The 14,016-nt window shown below is 43.2% G+C and overlaps 2 protein-coding genes across 2 annotated transcripts in view; one reads left to right on the top strand and one right to left on the bottom strand.

Moving 5' to 3' along the window:
* The first annotated feature begins 523 nt into the window (after nucleotides 1-523).
* On the top strand, nucleotides 524-11,306 carry CD164 (CD164 molecule). The gene is made up of 4 exons (XM_068937998.1): nucleotides 524-837; nucleotides 5,792-5,956; nucleotides 7,201-7,281; nucleotides 8,092-11,306. Exons 1-4 carry the CDS (start codon nucleotides 678-680, stop codon nucleotides 8,250-8,252), a joined length of 567 nt encoding a protein of 188 aa, XP_068794099.1. The 5' UTR covers nucleotides 524-677; the 3' UTR covers nucleotides 8,253-11,306.
* The window catches only part of CCDC162 (uncharacterized), a 96,868-nt gene continuing 93,747 nt past the window's right edge, over nucleotides 10,896-14,016 (bottom strand). Inside the window, exons 48-49 of the mRNA XM_068936484.1 lie at nucleotides 12,443-12,573; nucleotides 10,896-12,145 (exon numbers count right to left, since the gene is read on the bottom strand). Of these exons, the coding sequence (XP_068792585.1) occupies nucleotides 12,026-12,145; nucleotides 12,443-12,573 (251 nt within the window). The 3' untranslated portion in view covers nucleotides 10,896-12,025. The remainder of the gene's footprint in view (nucleotides 12,146-12,442; nucleotides 12,574-14,016) is intronic.

Raw genomic sequence — 14,016 nt, 5'->3', positions numbered from 1 at the left:
CCCCCCCCTCCTCCTCCTCCTCCTCCTTCCCCCCATCCCATCCCATCCCCCGCTGCGGACCAGAGGCGGGCGCCGGGCTCCCACTGAAGAGCCCGAGGAAAGGGCTTCCCTCGGGGCACAGACACCGAAGAGAGCCATTGTGTCTCGTACGAGCGGCTCTCCCCGCCCGTTAATTTTAAATAAGAAACCGCCCCCGCCCCCTCCCACCGCCTTTCCAAAGAGAGCGACAGGCAACGGCCGCGCCGCGCGCCGCCACGTCACCGCGCGCCCCCTCCCCCCGAGCCAATGAGCGACCGCCGCCCGGCGGAGAGGGTGGTGCCTCCGGGGGCGGGGCGGGGGAGCCGCGGCCACGTGACGCGAAGGAAAGGCTCCCGCCGGGCGGCGGGGTCACGTGAGGAACCGATGCCTATCGCTGCCTCCCCTCCCCCTGCCGTCCAGGGTCGGGACTGTTCCATTACACGGGGAGGGGGGAGGCGACACCACGTCACCGTCCCTGTCCCAGCCCCGCGCGGGAGGGGGCGTGGCCATCCGCGAGGCGGCGCCGCTGGGGCGAGGGCTGCGAGAGGCCGCCCGCTCACGTGACCCGGCGGCGCGGCGGGGCGCGGAGGGTGCGCGGAGCCAGCGGGAGCGGAGGCGACGAGCGGCAGCCGCCACCCATTTGCCCCAGCACCGCCGCCATGGGCCGGATGCCCGCGCTCCCGTTGACCGCTCTCTGCCTGGCTGCCCTCTGCGGCTCGGCCGCGGTGGCGACGGCACCGCCGACGGCGGCGGCAGCAGCAGCGGCGGCATTGGGGCTCCCGACGACCGGTTGGGCGGGCGTCCCCCCTGCGACCGTTGGTGAGTGCCTCGCGCTGCCCTCCTCTCCCCTCCCCCCCGCCCCCCGCCCAGCCGGCCGGCCGGCCCTGCGCGGAGGTTGCTGACGGGGCAGCCCCTCCCCCGCCCCGCGCGCTCGCGCCCCGCCCGTTGCCCGGCGGAGGGGGCGGGTGGGGGCAGCGGAGCGGGGCTGCTCGGCCCGGCCCGGTCCGGTCCGGTCCGGTCAGGGCGCTGCCTCCCTCCGTCCCGGAGCCCCCTCCGGCCGCTCTCCGTCATCCCCCGGCGCGGTAGGAGCCCCGCGCTGCCGCCCGCCCCCGCCGCTGCGCTGAAGCCACTTCCGCGCTCAGCGCCCTGCCGCAGCCTGATGAGCTTTCTACCCGCTTCTCTCTTCACTCGGCCTTTTCTCGCCTCTTGGTTTTTATTTTCGTTTCTTTCCCCTCCCCCCTTTTCCCCCCCTGCCTGTGAAATGTATGGGTGCTTGCGGTGTGAAATTGGCTAGCACGGTTTTGAGCTGGCTCATGTGCACCGAGGTCTTAATAACTGGTAGCTTTGTGCCTAGTAAAATGCATGCAGCATGCTTGTGCCTTGTGAACTTAGTACCGTTTAGATTGGGGTAGTTACTTATGTAACCGGCATTCTTTTGCTGCTGGTAGTTATTCTGTATCCAGATGTTAGCCTCGCTATTCCTCCTGTAGGCTTGTCTAATGGCCCTGGTTTTGAGCTGCATACAAACATTTTCCAATGACCAAGAACCACAAAATGCACCATGTGCCCCAAATGCAAAGGAAGGAAGTTGCTCCAGAAGTACTTTAATGTTTTTTGGTTGCATTTCCTAACGGTGCTGGGTGTAGTTTAGCGTGAAGCTGTCCAGTAATGTAGGCTTCAGAAGGCCCTTTAGGTTATTTCCTCTTGTGTCCCACCAGCGATGACATGATGTAGGCCGATATGGGCAGCAAATGGGAACCGTGAACTGCTTGAGACTGCTAAAAATCAGAGGTTAACAACCTCACTATCAGAGCAGAAGAGGGCAGTGTTGGTTCAGCAGGATAGGCTTCTGTTTAAGTCTTTCGGTTCCCCCTGCCTTAAGAGTAAGGGGAGTATCTGAATTCACACTGCAAGAGCTAATACAGTTAACAGATTTATTTGGGGAGCAGGATGTGAACTTGCCTAACTTCAAGAGCTGAGTCCATGGTACCCAAATCATTTTCTAGTGGAGATCAGGCATCTCATCTGCTGAAGCTGGGCAGGTTGCTGTAATCCCATATAAAGACTTTAAGAGAGCCTTTCATAGCAGGAGTAGCATTGGAAGGGCATCTGACATCCTGCAGCGGATTACGAAGCTGAATTTGTTGACAGCTCATCCTTGAAATATTTTGCCATGACACAAACGTATTCTGATCCTTTACTCTTGCAAATCTGTACCTCCCTCCCCCATGCTAGTTTGGGAAAACTATTTGGAAAGTGAACTACAAATCTTAATGCAACTGGTATTAGCTGCAACTAGTATTAGACTGTCCTCCTTTCTCCACAGATATACCATGCTAAATTGTCTGTATACCAGTGAGGCGTTTTCATTTTTGAAAAACAAACATTAATTTTTGACAGTTGTGCAGGTTATTATCACTGGTCAGATGTATACCTAGATGACTAAATGACTGTCTCTGAGATCTGTTGTCTGGAAACTGTCGTATCACTATCGAAGTGGTTTAAGAGCTATCTTTCTGAAGGGAACAGGGTAAGACTGTTGTACCTCATTGATATGAACTCGTAAAGACCTTGTTATGTCTTTCCATGTTTCTTAGAAGTGGAGAAATGGGCACTAAGATTTTTAGGTTATGTACAGATGATGTACTTTACTTCCGACAAGCCTGAGTCAGCCTTAACCAGCAGAAAGGACAGCTGAATTCACGTTTAGTTCAGATTGCCAGAACACTGAAGTTAGAGAGTTAACTCATTTCTAGTTGTTATCTTGAGATGTGAATTACTATGTTGATTGCCAAGGATCAGTGAATAGCCTGGTTCCCTTCACTAAGAAGCCGAGTGGAGAAAAATGAAAGGTCATCCTTTGGAGTAGGTAGATACTATGTGAACTGTGCTGGTGAGTATTTGTTGCAAAGAGGAGGTGGTTTGTATGCAGGGTGGGGTTTTGTTTTTTGTTTGTTTTTAGTGTGATGGCTGTATGAATAAGTCTTATTCGAAAGTAATACAGTAAAAGTGTAAACTGGGAGAACTTATTTGACCCAGATATTGGATTTGTTGACATTGTGGTTTCAAGGCAACATTTAACTGAGTTTAACATTGAAAAGCAATGTCATATTGGGCTAGTTAGGTTCCTGGCACCTACTGTAATTAAAATAGAAACAGATTGATTTCCTTTCTATTTTCCTTTATATGCATTTGTATGTGAAGTTCTCTAGGTCCTTCCAAGTTGTTTAAAGTAAAACAGTTGTTTGCTACTCATTCTTAATTTGTGGTCCTCTGTTAATATACCTTGTACAACTTACATAAGCATATACAAGTATGTAGATAAGCCCTTTCCTTCCAGCTTAAACCAGTGGTATGTGATACTAAAGTATACAATTTTATTGTGCATTCAGTAGCCACTTAACTGTTGCTATTTCAGGAAGCCTGAAGTATTTTAATAGATGCCATGTCTGCTTGGCTACCACCTTGGTTTCTTAGACTAATGGGTGACAGTTCCTAGTGAGACACAATGTATCCCAATGAGGAGTACCTTAAAGGTGATAAAGAACTTGCCAGTATCCTAAACAAATGGAAAATTTATGAACCTTCTAGTTTTAACTGTTAACCAGCACAGCACAGCTGTTTATGTAGATCTGAAATGCAGGGTCTGGGTTATAAGGCAAAATAAAGTAAAACCTTCATGCTAGGCACATTCTCAGTTGCATATCTGCTTTACTCTTCTCATACATTTGTGCTTGTTGTGCAAAGCAGACTGGCAGTATATAAACAGTTTAGATTAAATCTTAAATTTCACTTCTGCAAAAGTCCACAAACTTCACTTTTTCTGAAAGCTACCTAGAAATGGGTGGTCTTAAAATAGGATTTTCTAGTTTTAAGATGCAGCATAGTAAATGAAGATTCTTATTGCTCTTGTCCGCGTTAGTTTAACAGTGCTGTTTGAAGAGACTATCTTATACCACCAGAGATGAAATTTGCGCACTGGTGTGAGCTGTCTTGTGGTAGTAGCAAGTCGGAAGTAATTCTGCCTCACTTGGACTTCTGTGTTGTTTCTAGAATTTGTAACAACTACCTTTTAATCCGGAGTCAAAATCAGTGTGAAATTCCAAACTTCCAATTTTTTCAGTCCTTTCCAAAAATAGTGTGCTGTTACAATGCCTTGTTCTACATCTAAGAATACAACTTCTCCAATCTGCTAAACTTGCAGTTTCTGCTAAACTTGCAGTGAGACTGTCAGGATGTTGTGTTGTTTAGCTTCTGCATATTCATAGAAGCTTAATTGGCGCCTCAGCGGAGGATTTTGGTTGGTGTCAGAGGAATCTATATACCTTATCGGCTCTCTGCTTTCCAAAGTATTTGGAAATTGGAGTACCCTAAATAGCATGACTCTTGTGACATAGCCTGTATCATGCTGTGTAACATTTGGCTTAGCTTCGTCCAGATGAGTTAGCAACGAACAATCTTACCACGATAGCATTTCAGTTCTAAATGGGTAAGGTGGTTCTACTGGCATCTGGAAACTTTTAATTGTCCAATATGTGTCTTGTACCAAGACCTATCTCTACAGTCCTTGGGTCACAAAGCCCAGTTAGGCTGGAGAGGCAGCTGGCTGAGGTACCTGGGCTCATGGAGAAGGAATAGCACCAGTTGGCCAAGTAAAACCAGATCAGCTGTAGTATAGGTGGTTGGGAGAAGGCAGGGTGACAGCTCTCCTTACTGACAGCTCTCCTTGCCAACAGCCCCTGCAGACTATCATTGATTCCTCCTGTTGTACAATAAATTATTCAGTTTTATTAGGGCGTTATGGAAGACTTGAATTAGTGATGACCATCACTATTATGGACATAGAGTAGCTCTTACTGAGACACTGTCACATCTTTAGCACAACGCTTCTCCATGTTAATACCCAAGTGTAAAGTCGGACCTAAGCTGACTTGATGCAAGTGGCATCCACAGCAGTGTAGATTCTGATATGTCCAACCTGACTGTGTAGAGTCAGTTTGCTGAGGTTTCCCACCACGTGGAATTGCTTCAAGATCTAAATAACCACACTTATATGGCACAGAGCTCTAAAGGCTTCTGAACATAATATATTTCAGCAGGAAGCTTGCTGAGGTGTCAGCAGTCATAGTATGATTAAGCAGTAATTTAGATGAGCTACCCATGTATGATTAACTCAGTTAATGCAATTGGTTTTAAAAGGTGTAGCAGTTCCTTACAGGACTTGCTGAAGCCTAAGGCTTCTGAGAGCACTTATACCAGTAACAGCTCTCAGAATGGAGAGCTTTTAGCTAATCTTTAAAATTCTTGAGGCTGTCTTGGTTTTCCACATGCTGCTTCAGTGGTGTAACCACTCTGGTTTGTAGTTTCTAGGTTGCAGTTAGGTTGGGGAGCAGTAGTGAATACCTAGTCTCCTATTATGTAAAACTTGGACAGGCTATACTCATGCAGTAGCACAACTCTCCCTTCTGTTTGCCTTGAGGAAACTGGCTTTGCATTTGTAAGCTACGATGTTTGTTTTATTCAAATTTGTACTACAGAGTTGAGTACTGCCTTGATTATCCTATCTGTGACAAGTCTTTTTATATATATTCACTCATGCAACTTCTGTTCTTCCTGTGGCAAACTGAACATTCAGCTGTTTTGTAATTTCAAAACAGCAGTATGGTAGAATTCAGTGCCATATGTAAGGGTCCCTAAAATTCAGTCTGCTGCTGTTTCTTGGAGTTAAATGCTGTCATTAGTATTTTTAACATAACCTTTTATTTTCTTATAGCTGCGACAATTGATCCCGCTGCCAATGCGACTACCGCTGCTGCCAATGCGACTACAGCCGCTGCGACTACCGCTGCTGCCAATGCGACTACAGCCGCTGCGACTACCGCCGCTGCCAATGCGACTACCGCCGCTGCCAATGCGACTACGGTTCATACTACTATAGGTAAAACAAAAAGACCCAATCAACTGGTGACTGGATGTAGAAGATTCTTTTGTAAAGAAATGCTCAAACTTGGAAGTGTAGTGTAGTGTGTGTTGTAATGCAATATACGTTGCTAGGATTACTAGTATAGAATGACAATGAACCAGGAACTGGTGAATAAATAAAGGACAAGGGCCTATTCACAGACCAGTGTAGTGAAGTGACCACTAAAATGTGAGGTGTGGAATACGTAAATGATTCCAAGGTTTGGAGGAAGTGGTTTGTGTATTAACTTTTTTTCCTTCGCATACAAATAATTATAAAGTGGATCAGTGATAGGTGTTTGAGTTAGACAACAATTCATGACGAGTGGGAATGGCAGATGAGTTTGACTTGTGCGTTGCCCAGTCCTAAAAGTTCTGGTTTTATACATGCTGTCATCTTAACAGTGAAGTCCTAAAAACCTCTTCTTTAAGAGCATCCCCAGCTGAAGGGAGCTAGGAGGTAGCGAGATCTTGCAGAACTTAACTGGCTCCCAGAAGCCCACCGTACGGTAGGCTGACGCTTAGCTTTGAGTACGCTTAAAAACTCTGGCACCTGTCACAGCTACGTAGTGGAATATTTAATTTTTAGTAAAATAAATCTTCTGGAAAAATTGGTCAGAGATCCAGAGTTTTGTATTGATAACTGGAGGACTTTCAGGAGATAATGTAGCTGCACTTGACTGTTCCCATATTCCAGTGGTGTCACTGGCAGTTAATGATTTTCAGAAAGATACGGTATACAGTGAGTGTTCATCTCCCGTGTAGAGATATTGTACTTAAGTACTTGTTTAGTACAATATAAATTGATTCTAAAGGCTATTAAATAAAGTCCTCTGCCTTGATACAGATTCTCAGTTGTCTTCTGCTGAAGCAGCTGTCATCTTATTTAAGTATCAGCATTTATGTTGGTGTTTGAAGGAAAAGTATTTTTTGTCTGAGTAAAAAATCACTGTCTGATCTGTGGAGGGCCTTGAAATACTTGGATAGCAATGGTATGGCCAGGAAGTAAATTAAAAAAGAAATCCTTATTGCAGAAACTTGGCTTACTGCCATGCAGCTGAACATCTAAATTGTATGGGATGCAGTCTGAAGTCAAAGCTTATCCTTGCTGGAGCACAACAAGACAAATCATTTTCATAAGAACTTAAATGACTGTGAACTTTGCTCTTGTAAACTCATGGTGTGTACGTACTATCTGAATTGAAGTTTTCTCTCAAACAGCTAACAGCACTAATGCAACTACACATGCTCCTCTACCTACAACTGCCAGTTCTTCAGCCACCAAAACAACCAGTATACCAGGTAACTTCTGAGAATAGGGGTAGTTTGTGAAGTGTTAAATGTCAGAAACACGTTGGTCAAACTAAATGAATTGGCTAATTTTAATAGCACGGCTACAACTGACTTGACTCAGCTGTAGGACCTGTCACTTGTTGGGAGGGGTGGTTTTATCTTTGTTTTTGACTTGCAGCATGATAATAGAGTGCCTTAAAATGACATTGGGCTACAATGGTGGGACTGAATTGAGGTATTTTATTTCAAATTCAGTCCTAAGTATGCCACTGTACGAAAAGCCCTCATGAAGTGAAGCTTTTTAAAACTAGCCGTCAGCAGATGTCTCTTACTTCTAGCTTCCTATCTGTTGTGGCTTCAGCTGATTTCTTTAAGCGTAACTCTTGGGGCAGAGTACAATAGAGAGAAGATATTTATTTAATGTGTATTTAAGCAAAAAAATGGGAGCAAGCAACAAAGAACGGAAGATGTGTTTTGGCTGTGAGCATTTCAATAATATACTTCTATTTAGAGGAGGGAAGCTTTGGCTTTTTGAAGTACAAACGTTGTCCAGCTGGGACTTGTTTGGTTTTGAGGTCCAAAGCAGCTTGGATATAAATAGCTCTAGCTTTGTACAAACAGTGCTTAATCAGAATTAAAAAGTTGGTATCATTAATCTAAATGCAGCTGTTAAAACATCTTTTTTGATTATTTCTAGCTTCTTCTTGGCGTTTGATTGTTTTGTCTGAGTAGATTTAATACGAGGAAGCAAACACTAAAATCTGTGTCAAATTATTGTAAGTGTTGTCCACTCATGAACTGTAATGTGATGTTTAACAGGTACAAACGCTACTGTGACTCCTGCACCTTCTCGACGCAAATCTACATTTGATGCCGCCAGTTTCATAGGTGGAATTGTCCTTGTGCTGGGTCTGCAGGCTGTAATTTTCTTTCTGTACAAATTCTGCAAGTCGAAAGACCGAAACTACCACACGCTTTAGGACCTGCCACTTTATAATGGACTAGTAGCCCAACACCTGTAGTTCACTGAACCAAAATATCTTCTGTTGCTCATGGAAGACAGCAGTTCATAATATCCTTTAAATCTCTAAAAGAAGACTTTAAAAGAATATTTTTGCAACATTATACTTGGCAAGAGGTGATATGAATCTCCAACAGGATTACTTGCAATATGCTGCATGGGTTCTAATGGCCATCTTATTTTTCTTTTGCGGCTGCTGCTGTGGGACTCTCTTTCGATAGGCCAAAAGTAGACGTTCACAGATTCTTATACTCAGTGGCAACACTGTCTTGAGTAGACAATCTCATGGTGTCTTATTGTGAAGGCTAATTTAATCAACCTTTGATGCAGTATCCCTTCAGTTTTATCAAGATGTGAAACATTGGTGACTGACTTCAGGGAGTGAAATACCATTTATACTAGCTTGTGGCCCTTACAGCACGCTGCTAGAAAGGTGAACAAAATTTGTAGAAGCAGATAATGTCTTAATGAAATAAATTAATAATTCTTTTTTTTACACAGAAATAAAAGTTGCTTGATACATACTGCATTCCAAACTAAAATCCTGTGCCCTTTCCAATTAATGTTGAGAGTGGAGAGGGGATTTATGGGTAATCTTCAGAAAGGGGAAATGAAGATTAGTGCCTTAAAAGATTAAAAATTAATAGGCTGCAAAACCATCTCTTTTATTTCACAGGTAAACAAAACCTATTAGGTACTAGCTTTATACAGGAGAACAGAATATGAGTGACTTTAAGCATTCCAGTTTCAAAAACTTCCTACACTAAACAACAGTTCCTTATTGACCTTATTTCTGAGGGTGAGGGAGCATGGTACTGTAATCTGCAGCTATAAACAGGAGATATAAGTTGTTGACCTTTTGTTCTGGCCTGCAAAGACTAAGTGCAAGTGACAAGAGTCAGTACAGTTCACTCCCTGCATTAAAAGGTAGCCATATACAAATACTGGTGTTAGGGAAGTTAGGAGGTTTTTATTCTTTCAATGCTTCGTAAATTCACTTGTTACAATTAATTTTGGCATTCTTCTTTGGCACCCTCCCACCCTTCTACGTGTCTGCTTGCTGAAGGAGCAATAGATTGTAGTTCAAAGGATCTGCTGATCACTGATTTGATCTGAGTCAGGATTGTTATAGTCCTGGGACTGCTTTTGTGGGGAGGATGGGGAAGTGTTGTAAGGTGTGTGGGTTTCTTTGGTGGTAGTGGTTTTTTTGTTTTTGCCCCTTTCCTTGCATCGTGTTTGTGTGACCCTGAAGTGAGCTGATTCAAGAAACCTATGCAGCCAGATATTAAGTTTTTTTTTTTTTTCCTATCTGGATCAAAGTGTCAGCAAAGGTACGTCATCTCCAATGCAGACTGACTTGAGCACCTGTGAAAATAAACCCATAGGAAAAAAAATGGAAGTAAAGATAAAATGAAGTGGTAGGTTTAGCACTTGATACTTATCTTTTGATGTGGATTGATTGATATTCCTTGATCTTCAATTTCAGGAAAATTTGTAGCACTGTCTTTCTAGCTCTGACTTGACTAGAATTTGGCATCCAATACAACAAAATGACAGCGTTGATGCAAATAATAGTCATGGCAGTGTAGCTTAAATATAAAGCAAATTCTAAGCGCACTTTAGTTGCAGTGTGGCTTTCTTGTGCTCTTCTAGTTTAGTGGCATTGTTTCTATTGTGCTGCATAGAAAACTGAAGTTGCTACAAAATGCAGAAGTTAATTACCAGTACTGTATCTTAGTTTTGTTTAGAAAACAAGCTAAAAAAAGACAATCAGCTCAGGTTTAATAAACAGCAGAGTGAGCAGCCAGTTTCCAGCAACAGTATATGGATTAGATGGTATATCCTTGGCCTTATTATGAAATCACTTAATCTGTCCTTTCCCTGTCTCTGATTTACTTTATTACATTCATTCATTTAAAAAGATACCCATGAGCTTGTGTTCTGTGCTTTGAAATGAGCAAAATACTCTCCTAAAGTGTGACAGAGTTCTCCTTCAGCTCAGCAGAGCAAACTATATTGCTAGTATATAAATTTGTCTTTCTTTTCTTTCTTTTTTTTTTTTCTTTTTTTTTTTTCTTTGCCTCAAAGGGCTATCTTTTGGGAAATTTGCAGAAAAATGCTACAGGATGCAGAAAAATGCTACAGGATGCTTCACCACATGGAAGACATTGCCACAGTAAAGTTGTTGCTCTGTAAAATGTTGCTAAAATGCTTACTCAAGAGCTGTGCTGATCCCGATTTAGTTCATAAAGTATGCTGATGAAGCAAACAAAAATAATTTTTAAAGTGCCTTAAAATTGCTTAATCTTTTGCCTCAAATTTGTTTAAAAGGGTAGAAGGGGTACCTTGCCTTAGTTACTAAATTTTTCTTGGTGCCAGCAATTTCTACTTTCAAAGACTTTAGGAAACCCAGGATCTCTGATGTGTACAGATGCCAATCTGAAAGAAACTCAAGCTTTGTAGTACCTGAATTTAGTCTTGTTCTGGAAGGCCTGCACTGCACATAGCTTGCTCAGTAGCTTCGCCAACAAGATATAATCCACAATTTACAGAGTTGTGGCTAGGATTGTTTTCCTTTGAGTTCTTTGGCGGGGGGGGGGGGGGGGGGGGGGGGAGGCTCGGTTATACATCTTCACCGTGTGCTTGGCTGCCTCACTATAAAAAGTAATAACTCCTTTGCAAAATTGCAGTATCGGCTAATCTGTGCTGTGTACTAGCAAATAACCTGAAGTAAAAACTTGCAATTTTCCTCGGCCTTGTGTCCTGAAGTGGAAGGTAGCTCATAGATCTGTAGTTGTATTTGCCCCAAAATCAATTTTAGGCACTGAACTGTAGTGACTTTTCAAGTTTTCTGGCTTTTTCTTGAAGCCAACTTGTGCAAGTATCAAGCTGTTATCTTATGAATGTTCTTTGCAAGTGTTGCTGTTAAAGTTTGTATTTTGTCTTCAGTGGAAGAAAACTGAAACAGTTGTAACTGCAAAACCAAACTGATGAATAAAATCTGGTGAATGGATTTTTACTTGTAAACTTTCTCTTATGTGAGCAATCCCAGAGGGACTATCTGCCAACTTCCTAAATATTGTCTATGATAATCAAGGAACACTGGAAAAAGAGAGAATAAAGGTATGAAGAAGTTAGCTCTTCTAAATAAAATATTAACTTTGAAGGGGTGGGGGAGAGAAGGTGCTGGGGAAAGGCAGCGCAACAGTGCTGATGATTCATCTTTAATCGGGCAGAAAAGGTTCAGTGTGCAGGCAGCACCTCCAGGGGCTGTGAGCACCACTTCGGGCAGGATGTGGTGGCCTAGGGTTGCAATAGGGAAGCAGTTAAAAAAAGCAAACCCATCGCTTCAGCTCTGAAAACTCAACTGCACTTTGCACTGCCACGTTCCAAGGTTACCATAATAAAAGGAAGCTTTTTAGTTTTGACCAATATCCTTGTTGCTACGGTATATTTCTGTACTGTGCTGCATTGTCTTTGAAGAGAGGATGCCCAGTGCTGTTTTTTCTTGGAAGAAGGATCTGCATCACCCACTAAAACAAAGAGATTCTAGCAGATTAATTGATTATAACTGGCATCGAGCACTGTATCTAAATACGTTGATGTATACAAGCACAGCAGTGGAGGACTACTGCATCCCTTTCGTTTCTGTATAAATTGTTCTTCTCTTACTCCAAGACTGCCAGTTCATTGGCAATGCTCGAAACACTTCCTGGGTTGAACAGAAGTACTTTAGGTTTGCTTTTGGACCAGACCTTGTTCCTGTAGCTGCATGAAGATAGCAGGAAGAGATTGTTCATTCAGGTGTGGCAACAGCATAGCTGCCATCCTCTCCCTCCATCTGCTGGGCACCTGAAAGCATAAGTAACAAGAAGAGTCACCAACGACAGCATGGCCCTCCAGTCTGGTGGAGGAAAAAAAAATCCTCCTTTTAGCCAATCATCTGAAATAGTTAGCAGAACCTTTTTTTCCCTTTGATCTAGGGAACCATACATACTGGTCACCTTGCCATTAAAGATAGTTTTTTAAAGGGATTTGACTCATTGTCCAGGCAAACCCTGTGTGGTTTATATACAAATCACAATAGCAAGCAAGTTGCTTAACTTGCAACCATATCATCCTCCTGTTACCAGTGCCACCATTGCTTACCGTCTTTGCTCTTTGTGGGGTTCCTCCTGTTAAAGTCCTACTTCTTGCATGAGGCTTCAAAGGATGCTGCTGGTAATTCCTGAGCTGAGCAGCTGCTGAATGTCTGCTGCTCTGGACCCAAGCGACCGAACCTACAGTGTTACCAACAACACAGAGTTTAAGTGGAACTTGGGTTGAATAGATACCAAAGTACAATACTGTTACTTCTGATCTTCATTGTGTGAACACACAATGTTAAAAAAAAAAAAAAAAAAGCTGAACACCCAGGGTAGTACTAACAGAACAGATTGTTTAGTCTGATAAATGCAGTGGTTCATGTGTGATTCTGACACAGAGCAGAACAAAAACTACTTGCAGTATTTTTACATATCAGCTCACCACAAGCCTTTTTCTTCTGTAGTAATGAACGTACATGCATTTATTCCTCCAGCAGGAGAAAGCTCAATGAAGCAGAAAATTCTTGCTGCACCAAGTCTAGTCTACCCCATTACATGCAGCTAGTTTCCTTACAACTCTGGCATTTCTAGTCCTGTTGAAAGCCAAGATCAGAGATTGTTGTTGTTGTTGTTTTGCCTTTTTTTTTTGTAATCTGTTCCCAGTGACACTAAATTTCCCAGTAAATTCTAGTCTTCCTCTTTTTAATCTTCTAAAAATTAGACATGCAGCCACTTAACTCTAGCTCTTCAGCCACTAAAAAAGCCTCACTGAATCAAATGCTATGCTTGCCATCATTCATAATGTGATTGAACTCTGATTTGTTTCTATGTACAATATGGTTTTGCTGTACCATTAACTATAGGTTAACCTGGCCAATAGCCTTAGGTAAAAAAAAGTCAGAGTATTTTTGCTACATAGATGTAATCCTGAACTTCTTAATTGAAATGGTGGGCTTCCTCCTCAGATACCATTCAAGATGTTTCACACCGTGTTGGTTAGCTGTTTCTGACAAAATTTCAGTGGGCATGTCCCAACGGCTCAGGCTTTCTGCTGAAGCACCAGGTGAGCAGACAGCTCTTCCCAGAGTGCACAACTACCCAGCATAGTCAGACTGTGTTCAGTGTCCGTGCCAAAGTCCTTAGAGGTGTGAGAGGAATAACGACTCAAGCATCACATGAACACAGAAAGAAGTGCCACAACTCTTTTACACTATCAAGACAGGACAAGGATCAGTGCCGTGAGAGGGAAGAGGCGGAAGATGTGAATGAAGATGGAGGAAGAAGTGTGGAGAAAGAGCTAGAGGACATGGGTCTCAAGGCTAATCTGCAGCTTCTGCTTACAAATTAGCTGAAAAGTCTTACTCCATGCAGGCAATTCAGAGTTGCCATGGCAAACATAAAACAAAAACTTCCTTGCCTTTAAAACTTCCTTGCCTTAAAACAAGGCTATAGCAATTGAACAGTTGCCACATCTATGCAAATAGGAATGGCCAAGTGCTACTGGTCTTGAGCCACGAGAGTGACACTCTGTTATTCAGATTTATAGAAATGACAAATCTTTACATGCTGGAAGTCTAGCTAGACTTATGAGGTGCACTAGTATTAATGCATCAAAAGTGACGGCTATTTAGTATTGAC

Source organism: Struthio camelus, chromosome 3 (genome assembly GCF_040807025.1).
Source record: "Struthio camelus isolate bStrCam1 chromosome 3, bStrCam1.hap1, whole genome shotgun sequence".
Classification (NCBI taxonomy): Eukaryota; Metazoa; Chordata; class Aves; order Struthioniformes; family Struthionidae; genus Struthio; species Struthio camelus.
The sequence above is the reverse complement of the archived record's forward strand: the minus strand, read 5'-3'. Positions and strand labels throughout refer to the sequence as shown.

What these genes read in the sequence shown, in the direction of transcription:
- CD164 (XM_068937998.1), top strand. Translation starts at nt 678, where the DNA reads ATGGGCCGGATGCCCGCGCTCCCGTTGACCGCTCTCTGCCTGGCTGCC. An exon ending in CGTCCCCCCTGCGACCGTTG is followed by an intron (nt 838 to 5,791) that starts GTGAGTGCCTCG and finishes ATTTTCTTATAG; the next exon opens with CTGCGACAATTGATCCCGCT. An exon ending in TACGGTTCATACTACTATAG is followed by an intron (nt 5,957 to 7,200) that starts GTAAAACAAAAA and finishes TCTCTCAAACAG; the next exon opens with CTAACAGCACTAATGCAACT.